The sequence below is a fragment of the Somniosus microcephalus genome, chromosome 1 (assembly GCF_052327205.1).
Source record: "Somniosus microcephalus isolate GS21.2 chromosome 1, FLI_Smic_1.0, whole genome shotgun sequence".
Taxonomy (NCBI): Eukaryota; Metazoa; Chordata; class Chondrichthyes; order Squaliformes; family Somniosidae; genus Somniosus; species Somniosus microcephalus.
This window is the reverse complement of record NC_140987.1, coordinates 137,987,243-138,009,102: the sequence shown is the minus strand read 5'-3', so window position 1 is coordinate 138,009,102 and position 21,860 is coordinate 137,987,243. Positions and strand designations below refer to the sequence as shown.

At 43.8% G+C, this 21,860-nt stretch overlaps 2 protein-coding genes across 7 annotated transcripts in view; one reads left to right on the top strand and one right to left on the bottom strand.

The window, feature by feature from the left end:
• ostf1 (osteoclast stimulating factor 1) overlaps positions 1-19,608 on the top strand; it is a 48,010-nt gene extending 28,402 nt beyond the window's left edge. The window contains exon 9 of the mRNA XM_085961642.1: positions 16,531-19,608. Coding sequence (XP_085817768.1) covers positions 16,531-16,589 — 59 coding nt within the window. The 3' untranslated portion in view covers positions 16,590-19,608. The remainder of the gene's footprint in view (positions 1-16,530) is intronic.
• Positions 1-21,860, bottom strand: part of carnmt1 (carnosine N-methyltransferase 1) — a 1,199,612-nt gene that overhangs the window by 95,206 nt on the left and 1,082,546 nt on the right. The window lies entirely within an intron of this gene.

The following is a 21,860-nucleotide window of genomic DNA, read 5'->3' as shown; positions in this document are numbered from 1 at the left end:
TGGTACTCGGTAAAATAATGGGACTCAAGGCGGATAACTCACCTGGACCGGATGGCTTACATCCTAGGGTCTTGAGGGAAGTGGCGGTAGGGATTGTGGATGCATTGGTAATAATTTTCCAAAACTCCCTGGACTCGGCAAAGGTCCCGGCAGACTGGAAAACGGCTAATGTAACACCCTTATTTAAAAAGGGCAGTAGACAGAAGGCTGGAAACTATAGACCGGTTAGCCTAACATCTGTGGTAGGTAAAATTTTGGAGTCCATTATTAAGGAGACAGTAACAGGACATTTGGATAATCATAATTTAATAGGACAAAGTCAGCATGGTTTTATGAAGGGGAAGCCATGTTTGACAAATTTGCTGGAGTTCTTTGAGGAAGTAACATATAGGGTGGATAAAGGGGAACCAGTGGACGTAGTGTATTTAGACTTCCAAAAGGCATTTGACAAGGTGCCACACAAAAGATTATTGCTTAAGATAAAAAATCACGGGATTGGGGGTAATATTCTGGCATGGATAGAGGATTGGCTATCTAACAGAAGGCAGAGAGTTGGGATAAATGGTTCATTCTCAGACTGGCAATCAGTAACTAGTGGTGTACCGCAGGGGTCAGTGCTGAGTCCCCAACTCTTTACAATCTATATTAACGATTTGGAGGAGGGGACCGAGTGTAACATATCAAAGTTTGCAGATGATACTAAGATGGGAGGGAAAGTAGTGAGTGAGGAGGACATAAAAAACCTGCAAGGGGACATAGACAGGCTAAGTAAGTGGGCAGAGATTTGGCAGATGGAATACAATACTGGAAAGTGTGAGGTTATGCACTTTGGCAGGGAAAATCGTAGAGCAAGTTATTATCTTAATGGCAAGAAACTGGAAAGTACTGAAGTACAAAGGGATCTGGGGGTCCTGGTGCACGAACTCAAAAGGTTAGTATGCAGGTGCAGCAAGTGATTAAGAAGGCCAATGAAATGTTGGCTTTCATTGCTAGGGGGATAGAATATAAAAATAGGGAGGTATTGCTTCAGTTGTACAAGGTATTGGTGAGACCGCACCTGGAATACTGCATACAGTTTTGGTGTCCATACTTAAGAAAAGACATACTTGCTCTCGAGTCAGTACAAAGAAGGTTCACTCGGTTAATCCCGGGGATGAGGGGATGGACATATGAGGAGAGGTTGAGTAGATTGGGACTCTACTCATTGGAGTTCAGAAGAATGAGAGGCGATCTTATTGAAACATATAAGATTGTGAAGGGGTTGGATCGGGTGGATGCGGGGAGGATGTTCCCGATGATGGGTGAAACTAGAACTAGGGGGCATAGTCTTAGAATAAGGGGCTGCTCTTTCAAAACTGAGATGAGGAGGAACTACTTCACTCAGAGGGGGTGGTAGGTCCATGGAATATGCTGCCCCAAAAAGCTGTAGAAGCTACATCATTACATAAATTTAAAACGGAAATAGACAGTTTCCTAGAAGTAAAGGGAATTAAGGGTTACGGGGAGCGGGCAGGAATTTGGACATGAGTCTAGGTTCGGATCGGACAAAGCCCTGTGGGGTAGCGGAGCGGGCCCAGGGGCCGTGTGGCCTGATCCTGCTCCTATGTCGTGTGTCTAATTCTGTTAGATTCAGGAGATGGTTCTGTGATAGTAGATTGGCGGTTAGGATCAGATCAGCCATGATCTTATTGAATGGCGGAGCAGGCTCGAGGGGCCGATTGGCCTACTCCTGCTCCTATTTCTTATGTTCTTATAATAGTTTATTTGATCAATACTTCCACCCACCCCCTCCCCACACACACTATTTTTCCTTCCCTAACTTTCCTGAATACCTTGTCAGGAATATTAAGTTCTCATTCCTCCCCATCTTTGGGGTGTTGAATGAATAAATTGGAGTCGGTATAAAAGAGGAGTACATTTTATAAAATGTATGGCCTGGTGCACCAGAAACGTCACAGAAGATTGCCCATATTAACACATATGTCGTGGCCTTAGGTTTGTTGGTAACAATATTCCACGTAAAGATGTGATTTAAACACTGGATTTTCCATAAATAGTGAAACAAAGGGGTTGATTTTATTCTCTTCCCCCCCCCCCCCCCCCCCCCCCAAAACCCTGATGGGATTGGTGGGAGGGGGGGGCCTCACCATTCCCACCCGGTGACATTTTATGTTCACTGAGTTTGAAGCTGGTCAATTTAAATCTGCGACGCAGCAACATTTTAACTTCAGCATTTGGGAGGCCCGCATGGGGCCAACCCTAACAGTCAAACCATGCTGGGAATTGTGGTGTTGCCAGAAGAGGCCAAGATAAGTTTAAAGTGAAGGTGAGGAAGGGGACCTTATCGTGGTTCTGGGAGGGAAGGGGAAGGGGTGAGAGCAGAAATGCGGGAAATGGAACAAACACGCCCTGTCAACCACGGTGGAGGGGAATCCTCGGTTGAGGAAAAAGGAAGACATATCGGAAGCACTGGTATGGAAGGTGGCATTGCCTGAACAGATGCGATGGAAATGGAGAAATTGGCAGAATGGAATAGTCTTTCAATTAGGCACTTTACAGCCTTCTGGACTCAACATTGAGTTCGACAATTTCAGATCATAGCCTCTGGCCCCATTTTTTCACATTGCAAGTGTTGATGATTCTGCTATTCCCATTTACACCTCTTCTCGACCCATCTTTTGTTTCTTTACTTGTCCATTACCATCTCCTTTTGCCTTTGCACCATCATCTCTTTTGTCATTTAATCTCTCCTATCTTCCACCCTATCACAGATCTTTCCTTTTGTTTTTTCCACCCCTCCTCCTTATCCCTGCCTCTGCACTTGCTTAAAACCTGTTACATCTCTAACTTTTTCCAGTTCTGAAAAAAGACCATCGACCTGAAACGTCAACTCTGTTTCTCTCAACAGATGCTGCCTGACCTGCTGAGTATTTCCAGCATTTTCTGTTTTTATTTCAGATTTCCAGCATCCACAGCTTGGTTGAACCTCTGACTTGATTTGCAGTCCATAAATCTGCATGGGTTATTTCCATGAATACAGACAATATTACTGTAGTCTTTGCTAGTGAATGCTGCAAGGATGCATTCATTGAATGTATTAATTATTCTCTGCTCATCCTCACTTTCATTCCCGTTGGTATCCTTTAAGGCTCTCACTCCTTCCCTACGGTTTTAGTGATATTACAGTAAGCATTTCTTGCTGTTGAGTTTAGCACCTACCACTATGTTCACTTCCAGTTCCCTCTTTTGACTTCTGTGCATCCGTTCAAAATGTCCTGTAATCTTCCAGTCGACCAACTAACTACTTCTCTCTGCATTCTTTATGAAGCTCATTAATTCACTTCTTCTTGTCTTGTTGATTCATTCGGGCCATGTTTTTTGAGTTTACTTTAGCTAATAGGTTTGTATTTATCCTGCTTGGATATTCTGCTTGTCCTCTACTAAGGTGTTAAACAATTTCCTTTAGTCAATTTATCTTGCTCGTAGCTGGCCTTTTAAAATTGTATACCTTGGTGTCAGTCCTTGGCATGCTGAATTCTAAATTAATATCAAATGTAATCATGTTATGGTCACTAACACCTAGAGGCGCTTGACTTTGAGTTTCTGTGCACTTTTGAGGTAATTTACCATTTCTGAGTTGAGAACTGCCTCTCGTGGCTTCCATGATACTCTGGGGCACAAATCAATCATGCATTACATTTACCAATTCTGACTAGGGTGTAAAAGAACTCTGATCAGCCTGGTGACTGACAGGAGAAATGGTAAACAAATATGAGTAACTAGGTTTAATATGTCTGCAGCTGGGGAAGCAAGCTACACACTGAGCATCCTAGATTTACCTGAAACTAAGGCAGTAGCAACTGTGTTTTTAAAAAAAAAAAAAAAAAATTTAAAATTATATTCTCCTAACCTCTCCCTTCTTTCTGATAAATGTATGCCCTCTTATTACCAACTCGCTGACCAGTGGAAATAGTTTCCCCTATTTACCTGATCAAAGTACCTCACAATTTTGAATATCTCTATCAGATCTCCTCTGAACCTTCTCTGTTCTAGTGAAAAGTGATGAAGTTATCTAGACTCACCTCATAACCAAAGCCCCTTATCCCTAGAGTCATCTCAGTTGCTCGCTCCATGGCCTTAACACCCTTTCTAAAGTTGGGCATCTAAAACTGAATGCATTATTCTAACTGCAGTCAAACCAATGTACTGTATATGTTTAGTGTTACTGGTATGCTTTTATATTCTATGCCACTAGTTATAAAATACAAGATCACATACTTTCTTAAAGAAAAACATTTTTTAAAGTGTGTGGACAAGTTTATAATATTTCTATAACAGACTGTGTAATGCTTTTAGATGTCAGCCTTGGCTTAGTGGTAGTTCTCTCTCCTCTTGAGTCAGATGGCCGTGGATTCAAGCCCCACTCCAGAGATATGAGCGCATAATTCAGTTCAGTACTGGGGAAGCACCGCCTGCTCCCTCAGGTGGACATAAAAGATCCCATGGCACTATTTGAAGTTAGGTGAGTTCTACGTAAAAAAATCAAAATCTATATAAATGAAAATTACTACAGAAATGCACATCCTTCCCTTTATTATCGACTAGCTGGAGTGCCCGGTGGTGCCGAGGCTTTTTCGAGGGCATGTTGTTGTTGTTGGAAGAGAGAGAGAGAGCGACTGGGGGGGAAGAGAGAGAGAGCGACTGGGGGGGGGAAGAGAGAGAGAGCGACTGGGGGGGAAGAGAGAGAGCGACTGGGGGGGAAGAGAGAGAGCGACTGGGGGGGAAGAGAGAGAGCGACTGGGGGGAAGAGAGAGAGCGACTGGGGGGGAAGAGAGAGCGCGACTGGGGGGAGAGAGAGCGACGGGGGGAGAGAGAGAGCGACGGGGGGGGAAGAGAGAGAGCGACTGGGGGGGAAGAGAGAGAGCGACTGGGGGGGAAGAGAGAGAGCGACTGGGGGGGGAGAGAGAGACGGGGGGGAGAAGGTGGCCCGATGGACCCCTGCGAAGGAAGGAAGAAGGTAAGCTCTCCCTCCCTGTCCCACCCCCTCACTCTTTCTCTCCCTCCCCCGTCTCTCCCTGCTTTACTCTCTCTCCCTCCCTCCCCCTCTCCCCCCTGTCATCTCCCTCCCTCCCCCTCCCCCTCCCTCTCCCCTCCCTCTCCCCTCCCTCTCCCCTCCCCCTCCCTCTCCCCTCCCCCTCCCTCTCCCCTCCCTGCCCCTCTCCCCTCCCTCTTTCTCTCTCTCTCTGACGTATGTCTGTTGACTGTTCCCCTCTGCCGCTCTCAGTTTTTCTGCCGTTTTTTGTCTCCGAGCTCGCCGGCCGCTGAGGCTCTGTATCGAAATCATCTTGGCGCCGGTGCCCGATTTGCTACTCCAGGCCCCGCCGCCCGGGCTCCGGCCCCACACCCACACCGCCAGAGATCAGCACCTGGGGAACCCGCCCGCTGCCCAACGTGAACAACAAACACCCTCCTCACCTGTCACGGAGTTGAAGTCTCCGAAAGCGGCCACGGTGCCCCGGGCCTCTTCCCCCGCGCATTCAGGCCGCGCGGGGAAGAGAGAGAGAGAGACTGGGGCGGGAGAGTGAGACGCCGCCACGCACCTGCTCCGCGGAGCTCCGTGCCGCCACCGCCGCACCAGCCTTTACTAAGATGGGGGCGGTGGCGACGCTCGGCTCAGGCCAGCCCCTCCAGCCTTCACAAAGATGGCGGCGATCGTGGGCCGCTTGTTGACCGGGACGGGAGGTGCTTAGCTCGGGCGTGGGTGCGGAGGAGAGGCCCAGGCTTCGAGGCCTACAAAAACGGTGAAAGGTAGGAAAATTATAGAGGTTAGAGAAAAGATGTACAAATTAATTAACTTTTTTTAAAAACAATTTGTGTTTTAAAAGCAACTTTTTTTTTGCTGGAAATTTATATTTGGAAAGAAACACGCCGAAAGCGGGAAAAAGAAATGAAGAGTTTGGAATCAAGATGGCGGCCACTCACCTCGGTTCAGAACGATAAGGCCCGCCCACACACGCACTGATTGGTCGACCGTCAAGTCACCGAAGCGTAGGATTGGTCAATCGTCCTGTCACTCGACTCTAGGAGGGCCCGCACGCACGCGCCAGGAACCCGCCCCCGCCACGCAGCGATTGGTCGACCGTTGGGCCGCTCGACCGTACGATTGGTCGACCTCGACGTCACTCTATTGCTAATGAGATGCTAATGAGCGGAATTTTGAACGTTTTTTGGATACCGCTGGCGCAATTTTTGTCTCGCCGAAACGCAAATACGCTTATGACCGTTCCGGAATCGTAAGCTTTCTTTTGATGTAACGCACGTGTAGGTACGCTCTATAACTTGAGTGTATAGCCAGACAGACAGACAGATGTATCCTTTTATATATATATAACGAGCAGGGAATCAGTAGATGTAGTGTATTTGAATTTCCAGAAGGCATTCGATAAGGTGCCACATAAAAGGTTACTGGATATAATATAATATAATAATTATATAGATAGAAGAAGATATATATAATAATATTCGCACACTGATGATTATTGATGTTCTGTAGATTTTTTTTGTGCTAAAGCTGAGGGAATATGGTGCTGGGCAATTGAACTCTTCCCATTTCAGGCACCCCAGTGTGAGCATCAAGAGCTCAGGCATAGCACAGCAAGATATAGAATAAAGCTCCCTGTACTCTGCCCTAACAAGATTGTTCATCTCCAACGTGAGAATAGAAACCTGCATTGCATCAGTGTGAAAATGTGTTCCTTTTTGTACACCAGCTGTTGTGTCTGTGTATAATAAGACACAGACTGCAGGAGAACGGTACAACAGGTGTTTACTCAACGTGGCTCACACTGGAACTGGTCTGTACAGATTACTACTCCGTGCTATATACAGGTGTGGTCACTGCCGGTACTGCAGTATACATGAGCTGTAAAAGATAGTTCCCCCCTTAAAGGTATATACATTACACCAGCCATCGCCCTATGGATTCTGAGTGAGATTGACAATTAGTGCTGAGTTGGGGACAGTTTTGTGCAATAGGTTCATGTTGAGTAGGAACCGGATTGAGCCTGCCCAAACTCATTTTACATAGGAACCTTACAGCCAGAGGACAGAGGAAAATCATACCATCAGTCTGGGTTGGATTTGATCCCAGAAGTGAAAGGCAGAGGCTAACCCAGTGCACTACCCTGATCTCTGTAATATAGTTTTAATATGCACAGCATAAATGTTTTGTTTAGAAAGAATGAATGAATTTGTGTTTATGAAGTGCCTTTTATGACCTCTGATTATTCCAAAGTGCATTACAGCCAATGAAGTACTTTTGAACTGTAGTCAATGCAGTAATGTAGGAAGCATGGCAGCCAATTTGCACACAGCAAGCTCTCACAAATGGATATTCTTTTAATGATTTTGGTTGAGGAATATATATTGGCTAGGACACCGGGGAGAACTCCCTACTCGCCCGTCTCCGTCCTTGCCTCAGCTCATCTGCTGCTGAAACCCTCATGCATACCTTTGTTACCTCTAGACCTGACTTTTCCAACACACTCCTGACTGGCCTCCACATTCCACCCAACGTAAACTTGAGGTCATCCAAAACTCAGCTGCCCATGTCCTAACTCGCACCAAGTCCTGTTCGCCCATCTCCCCTGTGCTCACTAACCTACATTGCCTCCCGGTTAAGCTGCGCCTCGATTTCAAAATTCTCATCCTTGTTTTCAAATCCCTCCATGGCCTCGCCCCTTCCTATCTCTGTAATCTTCTTCAGCCCCACAACCACCACCCCCCCCACCCCCGAGATATCTATGGCTCCTCTGATTCTGCCCTCTTGAGCATCCCTGATTATAATCGCTCAACCTTTGGTGGCCGTGCCTTCTGTTGCCTAGGCCCCAAGCTCTGGAATTCCCTGCCTAAAGCTCTCCACCTCACTACCTCTTTTTCCTCCTTTAAGATGCTCCTTAAAACCTACCTCTTTGACCAAGCTTTTGGTCACCTGCCCTAATTTACCCTTATGTGGCTCGGTGTCAAATTTGTTGTCTTATAATACTCCTGTGAAGCGCCTTGGGACGTTTTACTACATTAAAGGCGCTATCTAAATACAAGTTGTTGTTGTTGTCCACTTGAGAGAGTAGATGTGGCCTTGGTTTAACATCTCATCTGAAAGGTGACACCTTCAACAGTGCAGCGCTCCCTCAGTGTTACACTGGAGTGTCAGTCTAGATTTTGTGCTCAGGTCTCTGAAGTGGGACTTGAACTCTCAACCTTCTGACTCGAGCGAGAATGCTGTGACCTGAGCCATAGCTGATACTATTGTACATTGTTTTTTGAACCAGTGTAAAGGTTAAATATGCAGTGCTGTTGGTGTGAAATTTGTCTTTTGGCTGTTTTAGAATACCATAGCATTTGTCTGCAACCATATCTTGAAACCTTTTCCCTGTCCTGTATTTCTTGTTTGGGAACTAATTCTTTCAATTGTAACATCTATATATTTTACCTGCTTTTATCATGGTCTTGGTATTTAGCCTTGTAAGAGGTAAGAATGATGAGTCAATACAGGTATTTTGTTGATACGAAAGCAAATGCTGGAAATCTGAACTAATAACAGAAAATGCTGGAAATACTCAGCTGGTCAGGCAGCATCTGTGGAGAGAAAAACAAAGTTAACATTTCAGATCGTTAACCTTTCATCAGAACTGGAAAAGGTTAGAGATATAACAGGCAGGGAAAGGTGGAGGGAAGGAAAAAACGAAAGGGAAGGTCTGTGGTAGGATGGAGGACAGGAGAGAGTAAATGGCAAAAGGGATGACGGTGCAAGGCAAAAGGGGATGGTAATAAGACAAGTAAAGAAACAAAAGATGGGTCTAGAGAAGGTGTAAATGGGAATAGCAGAATCATTACCCACAGCTGCTGTCCGAAAAAATGGGGGCAATGGTTATGATCTTTCGATTAGGCACTTTACAGCCTTCCGGACTCAACATTGACTTCAACAATTTCAGATCATAACCACTGCCCAACGTTCCCGTTACGCTGCATGGCCACACAGTGGTCTGGAGGTCCCATGCAGGCTGCTCTCCGGCTTTTAAATGGGGGGGGGGGGGGGAAGCGCATGCGCAAAAATGTGAATGGGCCATGCAGCCAGTTAAAGGGGCCATGCACCCAAAACAAAATTAGAGAAAACATTGCCACTGCCCCCATTTTTCAGACTGCAATGCTTTTCCATTATAATGTGAATCTGAGTTTGAATTCATAAATTGAAACTTGTTTACAGTATATTGATTCTATTGAACTACCTAGCATTTCTGTCAGTTTCTACAAAGAAAGCTAAGGTATCTATCTTTTTCCTCTAAATTGATTGTGGGTCTGATGCTGGCTCTGTGGAAATGTTTTAAACCAATCTGTCAAATGAATCCCATTGATGCCCATGTAACGGACCTAGATCTACAGCAATACAAAAGCAAAATACTGCGGATGCTGGAAATCTGAAATAAAAACAGAAAATGCTGGAAATACTCAGCAGGTCAGGCAGCATCTGTGGAGAGAGAAACAGAGTTAACGTTTCAGGTCGATGACCCTTCGTCAGAACTGGAAAAAGCTGAAGATGGAACAGGTTTTTAAGCAAGGGGCAGGGAAAGGGGAGAAGGGAGGAAAGAACAAAAGGGAAGGTCTGTGATGGGATGGAAGGCAGGAGAGATTAAGAGACATTAAGAGATTAAGAGATGATGCAAGGCAAAAGGAGATGATAATGGGACAAGCTAAGAAACAAAAGATGGCTCTAGATGAAGTGTAAATGGCACTGGCAGAATGATCGACAGCTGCCATGTTGGAGAGAGAAAAAATAAATAAATAAAATAAATTAAAAAAAAAGGATAGGGGCAGAGGTTATGGTCTGAAATTGTTGAAATCTATGTTGAGTCCAGAAGGCTGTAAAGTGCTTAATCGACAGATGAGGTGCTGTTCCTCGCGCTTACATTGAGCTTCATTGGAACAGTGTAAGAGGCCAAGGACGGTGATGTCTGAGTGGGAGTTGAGCAGAGAATTAAAGTGACAGGCGACCAGAAGCTTGGGGTCACCCTTACGGACTGAACGGAGGTGTTCCGCAAAGCGGTCACCCAATCTGTGTTTGGTCTCCCCAATGTAGAGGAGACCGCATCATGAGCAGTGAATACAGTATACTAGATTGCAAGAAGTACAAGTAAATCGCTGTTTCACCTGGAAGGAGTGTTTGGGGCCCTGGACAGTGGGAAGGGTGGAGGTAAAAGGACATGTTTTGCATCTCCTGCGCTTGCAGGGGAAGGTGCCAGGGGAAGGGGTGTTGCGGGGTGATAGAGGAGTAGACCAGGGTGTCGCGGAGGGAGCAGTTCCTTCGGAATGCTGAAAGGGGAGGTGAGGGGAAGATGTGTTTGATGGTGGGATCACGCTGGAGGCGGTGGAAATGGCGGAGGATGATCTGTTAAATGTGGAGGCTGGTGGGGTGAAAGGTGAGGACAAGGAGAACCCTATCGTGGTTCCGGGAGGGAGGGGAAGGGGTGAGAGGGGACCTAGATCTAATCAGCTCTGGTTTTATATGATAGACTTCCTGATTTCAGAGCGTTGCAGACGGAACTAGATACAGAGTAATTTGTTTACAAGTTATTGCTAAGAGAAATGTGTAAGATGTTTTTGCAAATGTAGTCTACAAAGGACATTTTTTTGTTGGTTTCTAAATCTGCTTTGGTTGTAGTTTCCTTTCATTGGGATGTTTCTACATGTATACATGGATGTGTTTTTATAAGAACTTATTACTTTATCTGCACGGTTCAGGCTTGAGAAAGTTGAAGGAAGTTATGACAATGTTCTCATTTCCTGTTCCCAGTCTTTGCCATATCATCAAGGGGATGTTCTAAGCAGAGGCTGGGTACTTCTCTGCAAAATAGGTGGGAAAAGTAGGGAGTAATTTTCACATTGTGATGCTTTTAGTAACTAATCAGAATGGTGTTGCCAAAGGACACAGTGGGTTACATGCCTGTCCTCTTGAGAGCAATACTGGGATTGGGGTGGCTCTCTCCATGGATTAATTTATTATAGTAAAAAGAAATTCCAAAAATTGAACAGAGGAAAGTCCTAAAATTTAATTTAATTTGAGTTTGAGAAATTGGTTTTCCCTGGCCACCTTTTTCAATTTTGTTTTGATCCAGAAGAGATTAGATATTACAGAACACAAACTGGGTAATGTTGATGTATTATTTTTGGAAGTGTTGCAGAAGTGCAACTGGGCCAGTGGAAATATCAATGATGTGCCTACGCCGAAATATAAAGCATATACACTGTTTTGTGCTAGCTATATTTGAAAAAAAACTCAAGCCTTATGTTTGATATATTCATTCACAAAATATTTACATCCTGTTTAGCAGTTTTTTTTTAAATGCCTCAACCGCTGTGATTTTTGCTTTCCTCCTGTGTTTACATACGCTGTACAACAGAAGCTAATAACGTTGTCGGTCAGTCTGCTGATCTGTGTACTCTGGCTGTTAATGGCCTTTTCTACTTCAGACACACGCTGACAGAAATCAACTTGCATATGTGGCAGCATAGCGAGTGATGCACACAGTGTAGTTTGTGCATCCTTTATTGCCTTGTCCAAGATATTTTAATCTCCCTTTATTTTGTACAGGATTGATTTTATACATCTAACATAGTGAGAATTATTCATCCTGCTGCTTCATTGTGTTGAAAAGAAATCAACTACAGGAAACTCTTTGGTATCCGGCACCTACGGGACCGGGATGGTGCCAGTTGATTAAAAATTCTGGATAACGGATAGGCATACCTACCAAGGTATGAGAGCCCCGTTACACAGCCACAGGTGCTGGAGCCCCTATTACACAGCCACAGATCCAGGAGTCCCTGTTACACGGTCACAGGTGCAGGAACCCCGGTTACACGGCCACTTGTGCAGGGACCCCGGTTACACGGCCACAAGTGCTGGAGCCCTGGTTACATGGCCACAGGTACAGGAGTCCCGGTTACACGGCCACAGATCCAGGAGTCCCTGTTACACAGCCACAGGTACAGGGGACCCGGTTACACAGCCACAAGTGCTGGAGTCCCGGTTACACGGCCACAGGTACTGGAGCCCTGGTTACACAGCCACAGGTGCAGGAACCCTGGTTACACGCCCACAAGTGCTGGAGTCCCAGTTACACGGCCACAGGTGCTGGAGCCCTGGTTACACGGCCACAGGTGCAGGAACCCCAGTTACACGCCCACAAGTGCTGGAGCCCCGGTTACACGGCCACAGGTACAGGGGACCCGGTTACATAACCAGAGGTGCAGGAGCCATGGTTACACGGCAAAAGGTATGAGAACCCTGGTTACACAGCCACAAATATACAGTAAAACTTACCTTTGGGTTCCGGAACCTACTCCTGAATTTTACCGGTTATTCGAGAATTCCGGATAATTAGGTGCCGTTTAAACGAGGGTTTATATTGTTCAAATGCAGCACTGACAGAACTCCCAAGTACTTTCTTAGCGTGGTCTTGTTTACAAAAAGTTTGTTTTGGTGTTTCCGCAATTGTGTGTAAAGGAGCAGTGGATTCCTTTATTCTTTTGGGGGAAAAAACTGAAATTTGCCTGGGCAATAATCTATACCATTGAATTATTGCAGACAATCTTGGAAGGAATATACATTTAAGTTTACTTTCGTATCATCGGCAAATTTTGAGATCCGGTTTCCCTCTACCATGTAAATATGATCACAAAAGTAGACCCAGTGCTCTCCCTAGCTACGTTAGTCCAGATCCAAGGTTGTCCCATCCTCTGTCGTCAAATTACAGTATGCAGACGATGCTTGCGTCTGTGTTCACTCGGAGGTCGAACTCCAAACCATCGTCAACACCTTCACCGAAGCGTACAAGAGCATGGGCCTTACACTAAACACCCGTAAGACAAAAGCCCTCTATCAACCTGCCCCCACCACACAGTACTGCGCCCCGATTATCAAAATCCACGACAAGGCCATGGACAACATGGACCACTTTCCATACCTCGGGAGCCTATTGTCAACAAGGGCAGACGTCGATGATCAAGTCCAACACCACCTTCAGTGTGCCAGTGCAGCCTTCGGTCACCTGAGGAAGAGAGTGTTTGAAGACCAGGACCTCAAACCCGGCACTAAGCTCATGGTCTACAGAGCAGCAGTGATACCCGCCCTGCTGTATGCCTCAGAGACATGGACCATGTACAGCAGGCACCTCAAAGCACTGGAGAGGTACCACCAACACTGCCTCCGCAAGATCCTGCAAATCCATTGGCAGGATAGGCACACCTGGCCTAAGACCACACAAAGTGGAGGAGAAGCATCTGGGAAGGCGCCGAACATCTAGAGTCTCTTCGCCGGGAGCAAGCGGAAGCCAAGCGCAAGGAACGCACGTCAACCCAAGCACCCCACCCGCCCGCCCCTTCAACCACCGTCTGCCCCACCTGTGACAGAGACTGTAGATCCCGCATTGGACTCATCAGTCACCTGCGAACTCATTTTTAATGCGGAAGCGAGTCATCCTCGGTTCCAGGGACTGCCTAAGAAGAAGAAGATGACTTCCAACCATTTTTCTGTTTGAGCAACACCCGTGTACCCTAACTCTTTGTTTCCTGTCCATCACCTGCTTTCTATCTGTGCTGCTACATTTTTGTACTAATATGCTTGGATTTTTCTAACGAGCTTCTTGTGAGGTACCGTATCAAATGCCTTCTGAAAATCCATACACATCCTTACACTCTAACGCTGTAATAGAATTCTTCACTAACATTGCCATCCCCACCCCCTTTCATCTTTCATGAAAATGTCATTACCAGGATTAAGTTCCTAGGTCCTATTTAAGCCATGTCTGCATTTTAATTACTATATCAGATCCCTCCTTGGTTATTAATACTCCTTACTCTCCAATTTTGTGTTGAATGCTTTGTCCATTCACATAGCTACCACTCATTCTTGACTCCTGTTTTTGGAATATTGACCTTTATACTTTTTCCTGGGTTTCTCTTTTTTTAATATCCTTTGCACCTTCTATGGCAGTTTTTTTTTATGTCCTTGGTCTTTGTAGCCGGTTTTTCTTTTTCTTCTTTGATAGTATTTTCTTGCTATTTATTTGAGCTAAGCTTTTTTCTCCTATCCAAATCGCTTTATTAATTCTGCTATTCTCAAACCTGGACTTTCTCCCCCCCCCACCTACCATTTTGCTTAAACCCTCTGCTCTACTGCTCTATTTACCCTGCTAGAACGTTTGTGCAGTTTCAGTTCCGGTACAGGCCATCCCTTTAGTACAGCCACCCCTGGTTCCAAGAATCACTCCAGTGCCCAAGGAAGTGAACCATTCCTTCCTGCAGCCACACTATTGGTTCCAACATGGGCTTTGACATTCCACCGGCTTCTTGTAGCTTGAGATTTATACTGTCTTGACTTGTAGCTCAACTACCAATCAGGGAACAGCTAATTATACTTCTTTATAACCAATTACTGTCTCCAACCAGCTCACCGTCAAGGCACCAAATAAACAACTTTAAACAGCTCCTAGTATTGAACAGCTAAAATGAATTAAATTAAAATGAATTATAACTATCAACTGCACCACTAGCCTCACACACTGCTCAATGCACGACCCCCCCCCCCCCCCAATCACTCACCTACCCAACAATCTCTACCAAACACGAGGTACACCTGACATTCCTAGCTTCACCTCACCCCTTTGAAGGAGGCGGTGCTGGCCATTCTTGGCAGGGGCATGGCTGAGCCCTTGGCCAGCGGCAGAGCTGACCGAATAAAAGATACCGGTATCCTCATATCTCACAATATCTTCTGATTTACAAGCTGCATATGGTGTAAGCATGTAGCTCTTGCTTTCCTGCCTTTCCCTCACCACAACACATTACCCTTGTGCCTTCCTCATTTTGTACACACAAGAAATCCAGCCTGCCCAGCCAGTGAGTGACCAAGAAGAGAGTGAAGAAAAAGATGAAGAAACACAGTCCCTCAATTTCATGCCACCAGCTCAAGGTCGTCCTGAAAGTCAGCAGCCTTCCACCAGCCATGCTGCAGCCACTGGGATGGCACTGTGTAAGAGCACTTGGATAGGCAAAGGCACACGCAAGACACTCATTAAGGAAATGCACAAGAGTGATTAGTTGATTTTTAGATGTAATATTGAATGTATATATGGATAAAGTTTGATTAGAAAGTTTGCTTAGTGGTGACTTTTATTTTAGCATTGTGGCCAAGAGGACGCTTTGATGGTCAGTAACAGAGGGAAGGTAAGGTGTGGGACAAATGTTGAAAGGGGAATTGGGGTTGTGTTCACTGGTAACATGGGTGATGATTCGATCCCAAATATCCCAGCCAGAAAGGGCTGTCTGAGTTGCCTCCTTCCTTCCGCTTCCTCCTCTTCTGCTTCTTCCTTTTCTGCTTCCTCATCCTTCCTCTGCGAGCAGCTTCTCCCCTTTGCTGCCTCTGCTCCAGCTCCATGTCATGCTGCAGCCCAAAGGGGACTGTAACTAGAACCCCCAGGACTGGGAGCAAGTTGTGTTCTCAGAGGCCTCCCTTTAAGAGCCAAAGCCTTGTAAACATTCAGCAGCGCTCCCTGCACTCCCTTCACTCTAATAACTTTTTTAATGTTTTTCACCAAGCCACTACTCAAATCAAATGCAAAGAAATCCGTACAAAAGCAAAAATCTAAACTTACTTCAGAGTTGTGTGTGTCCATTTAAGAAGCGCTGGTGGGGGGTCCGTTGTACAACTGAGTGCATGTTCTGCCATGCGTGCTTTGGAGAGGGCATTAAAAGGAGCGGCGACGCCCAAAATAGTAAGTCATGCATCAATTCAGTGTTGCACACTGATTAATGTCATGATCTGACGAATTGCCATATTTGCAGGCAGCGCTGCCGACCTGTCCAAAATGGCAGCCGCCGCATGGCTGAGCTGAAGCGAGGCAGCCGCCATTTTTTCACTGAAACTAGCTTTATCAGCCGGTGCTAAGGGTCCAAATTTCACTGCTGCTGTGTGATTTGTGTAAATATATCCTTGATTAGCTGTTCCTTTTGAATTTAATAGTTATTTAAATTCTCAAAGCTCTAGTCACTTTTTTCCAAGGTATTTACCAGCCTACACTTTTCGAAGGGAAAACAAATTACTAAGAAAATTGATTATAGTACAGTTTAGTACGAGTTGCAAACTGTTATTTATGGTACAAGGAGTTAGCAGAGTTATCACTTATTCTATTCCTAATTAATAAATTGATTTGGCAGTTCAAACCAAAAAAACGGTCTTGTCTAGTGTCATTCTGCTACCCTATGAAGACGAGATGGATCTTGTGGAGGCACAGGATAGAACCAATATGTGAAGTAATTTAAAGACTGAAGATGCCTTTTTGTTTCTAAAGCCTACTAATTATCTTTTTAAAGCTTTTAATATTGAATGATTTGCAAGTGTACCAAAGGTATGTTGCAGCATTTTAGCGGTGTATCTGCAAGCCTGTAATCTAAAGTATCTCTCTTTCCTTTCAGGTATCATAAGAACTGCGAGCAATGCTGAGGAATACCTTGATGATGAAGACTCTGATTAAAAAGATTTCCAAAGTCCGAGCATCAAATTTATGCTAATATTCCCCTGGTTTGTTTTATCTCCATTTTGCTTGCGGTTTCTTGGTAGCTGTAAAAACAAGTTAATGAATTTCAATACTGAACTGCAGGATTATTGTAGAAATTTTACACTCCAGTGCTGTTTTTTGGGTTTTCATTTGCCCATATGCTCTGCTGTGATCACAACAAAAAATATGATTTGAGCATATATTATATTATAAGCCCTTTTTATTTGAATCATTAAGTTGATACCAATTGAATCAATTTGAAACATGCAAGATTTGGACTTTAAAGCATAATTTTAAAAAAACGATCTCCATACTGAAAATAATCTTACTGGAGACTATTAAGTGTAATATATGCAGTCTGACAATCAGAATAAATTTAAAAACTAGTTAGTGTACTGTTTTCACCAAAGTGGGTCTACGTACATATTGTCCATGTTATGTTTGAGAATTTTCTATGTTCCCTGCTTTAGTCTATTTGTTGCTGTGCAGTCTGACAACAATCATGATTTAGCTAATTAGCACAAGCCAAAACAATTTTTTTTTCTATATAGACCCTTAACACTGTCACCCTAGCTACAGCAAACCGAAAGAGCCCATTCTTTATTACAGGCATTGATGGCTTTTTTACAACCTAACAAATTATCACACCTCACTCTGAATTTATCACACAGGACAATGACATTGCAATTAAAGTTCACCCCTTCTTCCCCCGCCCCCCACAAACTACTGCCATAATTCTGCTGTGTTTGGGTGTTTTGCAGCAGTATTACTATTGCATACTGTAAAGAATTGCCATGTTAAGAGTGGCATTTTTACTAGATAGAGGTTACTTGCAAATTTGATGTCATTTTGTATGAAATAAAATATTCATACTGCTCCTTAACTCGCTTGTGGTAGCTGTACTGCTTTAAGGCTGATGCAAACAAAATGAATATTTCATTTTACTAATGGACTTTTTGAAAATGATGGACTGGCAGCTCAGATCATTTAGTGGCTAGTATTGAAGTGCATTATTTTCCCCTTTTCACATTTGAACAATTATGATTTCACTATGCCTTGTGTACACCCACCAAAGTACCTTAATTGTGAAACATTTAAAACACCTCATTAGGAATTAGTAACAAAAACCTTTAACTGACTTGACTGCATGGCATTTTATTGTTTCCCCACAAGATTCTGATTACCATTAAGTGGTTATTTTGTTTCACGGTACAGTAATCCATCCTTGTGTGAAGAAACAAAAGAAGTGTATCAGTTGGAATATAAAATAAGCCAACAGTGACAGCCCTGGTTGGAATATTGTACTTCCTTTTATACCTCATGAAGATCATGTTGAATATACATTAATGAGAGTTTGCAAGAAGACAGTATAGCTTAAATTTTTCTCTTGTCTAACTTTAGACGAGTAGCAGCCCCAATGTCAAACTGAGATTAGCTGATTCAGCCCAGTTTCCAATCTGTTGAGTGAGGAGGCACAGAGCAGAAGCTGGTGGCATCTCCCACCAAAGGGAAAAGAAATTCAGAGCTGAGAGGCATGCTTAGGTGGTCACTGAGATTGGAGGCAGCCTGGGAGCAGGCCATGTGCTTGGTCGCGTTAGAAGAAAAAGTATCTCAAACTACAGAATAATGGAAATGTGCTTAAATATCCCTGTAAAATAAAATCACGTGTGTATGCCATAACATGAAGTATCCTGTTTGTATCACCTAGATTAGTGTGCATTTTATCATTCAATTATCACTGCAGACTTGATAATTTTGTACCTTTTCTTTTAATTGGTTTGATCTGTTATGCTAGTTGGGACCATATGTAAATATACAGAAATTCAAAGGATTACAAATTTAACATCTGATGGGGAGCAAAAGGAGTTGAACCTTAGGAGATTGCCTATTACTGTGAGATTCTACACTTCTACTTTTCAAATTGTCATACTAGGATCAAACAAAAAATTAGTGAAAAATGTAAATTATTACTTAAGTGTAAAATTAATATTTGGGGTGTACATAACCCTTCTATAAATTAAGATTTTCAGTGCTAAATGTTCTTTGCAGCTGTTGAACTTCAGGTCCATTATCTGTCGCAGAGAACTTCAAAGTGAATTTCTGTGCATTTTGAATATTTTACAAAATAATTTAAGAAATGTATGGCACCATAGAGCTGCTGCTCCTGTTCTTGGAATAAACTTTTTGAAGAAAATAGCATTTGAGTTTTATTTATAGCACAAAATACAGAAGAGGCATATAATTGCACTCCTAAAGATCAGTATATCCATCAATAGCATTTAGAAACGACCTCAGCTGTGTATAGAATTCGCTAACATACAAATCCACTGCATGTAATACAAAAAGCTGCTTATAAATTGGGGAATTTTACCCTGAATTCATAAGGATGGTTGGTGTGCGAAATGAAATTGTCTGGATGGTGCAGTAGGGAGTGAATTTTCTGAGGAGACATGAAGCACATTAACACTACCTGGAAAGTACTGGGCATGAATAGGAAATTGTTTTTACCTTTAAACTCCTGACAGCTACACGGAATTTCAGTATAAGATTCAAATAAATCTGATTATAAAAGGGGTCTCCAAACATTGTCTTAGTGAACCACTTAGCTGCATATCATGGACCTCGTAATACAAAACACAAATTCATGTAATATTTTTGAACATGAAATTTTCAGTTGTTAGAAAATTTAATTGATTTAAAACAAAGTTCCATGTGAGCATTTTCTTTCAGTTAATGCTTTATGTCTTGTCTTCCCTGAAGACTTTCCTAATATACAAATAGATGTCCAGTGGCATTGCTTGTGATGAGTTGCAGATGATAAAAGGAGCTGAGAGTTGACCCCACATAAAAATCAAAGCAGTAACAAATTATAACTGAACAATTTATAACAGTAATACATATTTTGGTTAGATACAATATTTTAGAAATGAATGTAATATTTTGTGATATATTGTGTTTTGTTTAGTAGTGGAATAAACGTCATTCATTCTGTGCATATATGCAATTACCTGTGGTTCTATTTGAAGTGACTTACTATGGTGGGAGGTGGGGCCAGCTTTTGTCATTGGATCAACACATTGTGCAACTAGTCTTATTTTGCCTTTAAGCTTTATTTTTTGTAAATTGTAATTGGGAGCAGGGCTAGGTGGAAATATTTTCTTGGCGCCAGCAAGTTTCGGTAGGCAGTGCATTTTTAAAAGACGCTTTATTGTTCAGACTGGCGCTGAGGATTAAAGCCGGGACAGGAAGATTTCAAAGTGGCTATGGGACCTGAAGAGCGGAGCGGGGCTGGGATGGGTGAGAATATATTTGATTTTTTTTTTAAGTGACATGGAGGAAAGTTAAGGGAATAAAACAAACTTGGGGACAGCAAAGTAGAAATGATGAGTGGGTCAGGAAATCTAAGGCAGTGGGATGAACAACCAACAGCCTCAGGAGATTGTTGGCCATTCAGAAGGCATGTAATATATTAGAGAAATTTGCTTTTTGGTAATTGGATTTTGTCATAACTCAATACAATTAATATACAGACTTATATTTTCATTGAAGTGAATTTCTAAGCTTTTATACCTTAAAACTGAAATGTTGCATCCTCTTTCCCCCCCCAACTTTTTCTCCCTCTCTGATTCCTGACACCCTGGTTGCTCTAGTCTACTCAAAAATATCCTGATTCCCACTCTTCATAAACCTACTGGCTTTGTTGATAAGGCTGCTTCTCTCCTCTGTCTCCCTGATCTCTCTTCCTGACATTTCCTGCTTACATTTCTTACTCTTCTGATTTCAGCTACTTAAATTTTGTAGACCTGAGTTGGAAAGTTCTGCTCAGTCCTCTCTCTTGTTTGTGGACTGAAATTTCAAGAAAAATCTATGGCATGTGAAAAATAAACACAAATAGTAAATGTCACCAGGATTTCACAGAACAGGGAGACTGGGCTGCATATGAACCACAGGTCAGAGTTTGGACACCCTTCTAATATAGTAACAGCTATTTAGAGGTCAAGAAATAGTATTACTGTACACCAATTTTCTTTTTTTAAATACAAACACTTTGTTTGCCCGGTTTTCCCTTTTTCTCTCCATGTCTGCCTCTTATTCTCTCCCCTTCCCAATCTCTTTTTATTTTAACTTTTATATCTAATGTTGCCAGCTTGGCCCAGTGTGTCTCAATTTTTTTACATTTGTTTATGGGATTGTGGGCATCGCTGACAAAGCCAGCATTTATTGCCCATCCCTAATTGCCCTTAAGAAGGTGGTGGTGAGCAACCTTCTTGAACCGCTGCAGTCTGTGTGGTGAAGGTACTCCCACAGTGCTGTTAGGTAGGGAGTTCCAGGATTTTGACCCAGCGACGATGAAGGATCGGCGATATACTTCTATGTCAGGATGGTGGGGAACTTGCAGGTGGTGGTGTTCCCATGCGCCTGTTGCCCTTGTCCTAGGTGAGAGAGGTCGTGGGTTTGGGAGGTACTGCTGAAGAAGCCTTGGCAAGTTGCTGCGGTGCATCTTGTAGATGGTACACACTGCAGCCACAGTACACTGATGGTGGAGGGAGTGAATGTTTAAGGTGGTGGATGGGGTGCCAATCAAGCGGGCTGCTTTGTCCTGGATGGTGTCGAGTTTCTTGAGTGTTGTTGGAGCTGCATTCATCCAGGCAAGTGGAGAGTATTCCATCACACTCCTTACTTGTGCCTTGTAGATGGTGGAAAGGCTTTGGGGAATCAGGAGGTGAGACACTCGCCGCAGAATACCTAGCCTCTGACCTGCTCTTGTTGCCACAGTATTTATGTAGCTGGTCCAGTTAAGTTTCTGGTCAATAGTGATTCCCCAGGATGTTGATGGTGGGGGATTCGGCGATTGTAATGCCATTGAATGTCAAGGTGAGGTGGTTAGACTCTCGCTTGGTGGAGATAGTCATTACCCGGCACTTAAGTGGCAGGTAACATTCGCGCCACACATCAGCCCAAGCCTGAACGTCGTCCAGGCCTTGATGCCTGCGGGCATGGAGTGCTTCATTATCTGAGGAGTTGTGAATGGCACTGAACACTGTGCAGTCATCAGCGAACATCCCCATTTCTGCCCTTCTGTTGCAGGGGAGGTCATTGATGAAGCAGCTGAAGATGGTTGCGCCTAGGACAGTGCCCTAAGGAACTCCTGCAGCGATGGCCCGGGGCTGTGATGAGTGACCTTCAACTACCACAGCAATCTTCCTTTGTGCTAGGTATGACTCCAGCCAGTGGAGCATTTTCCCC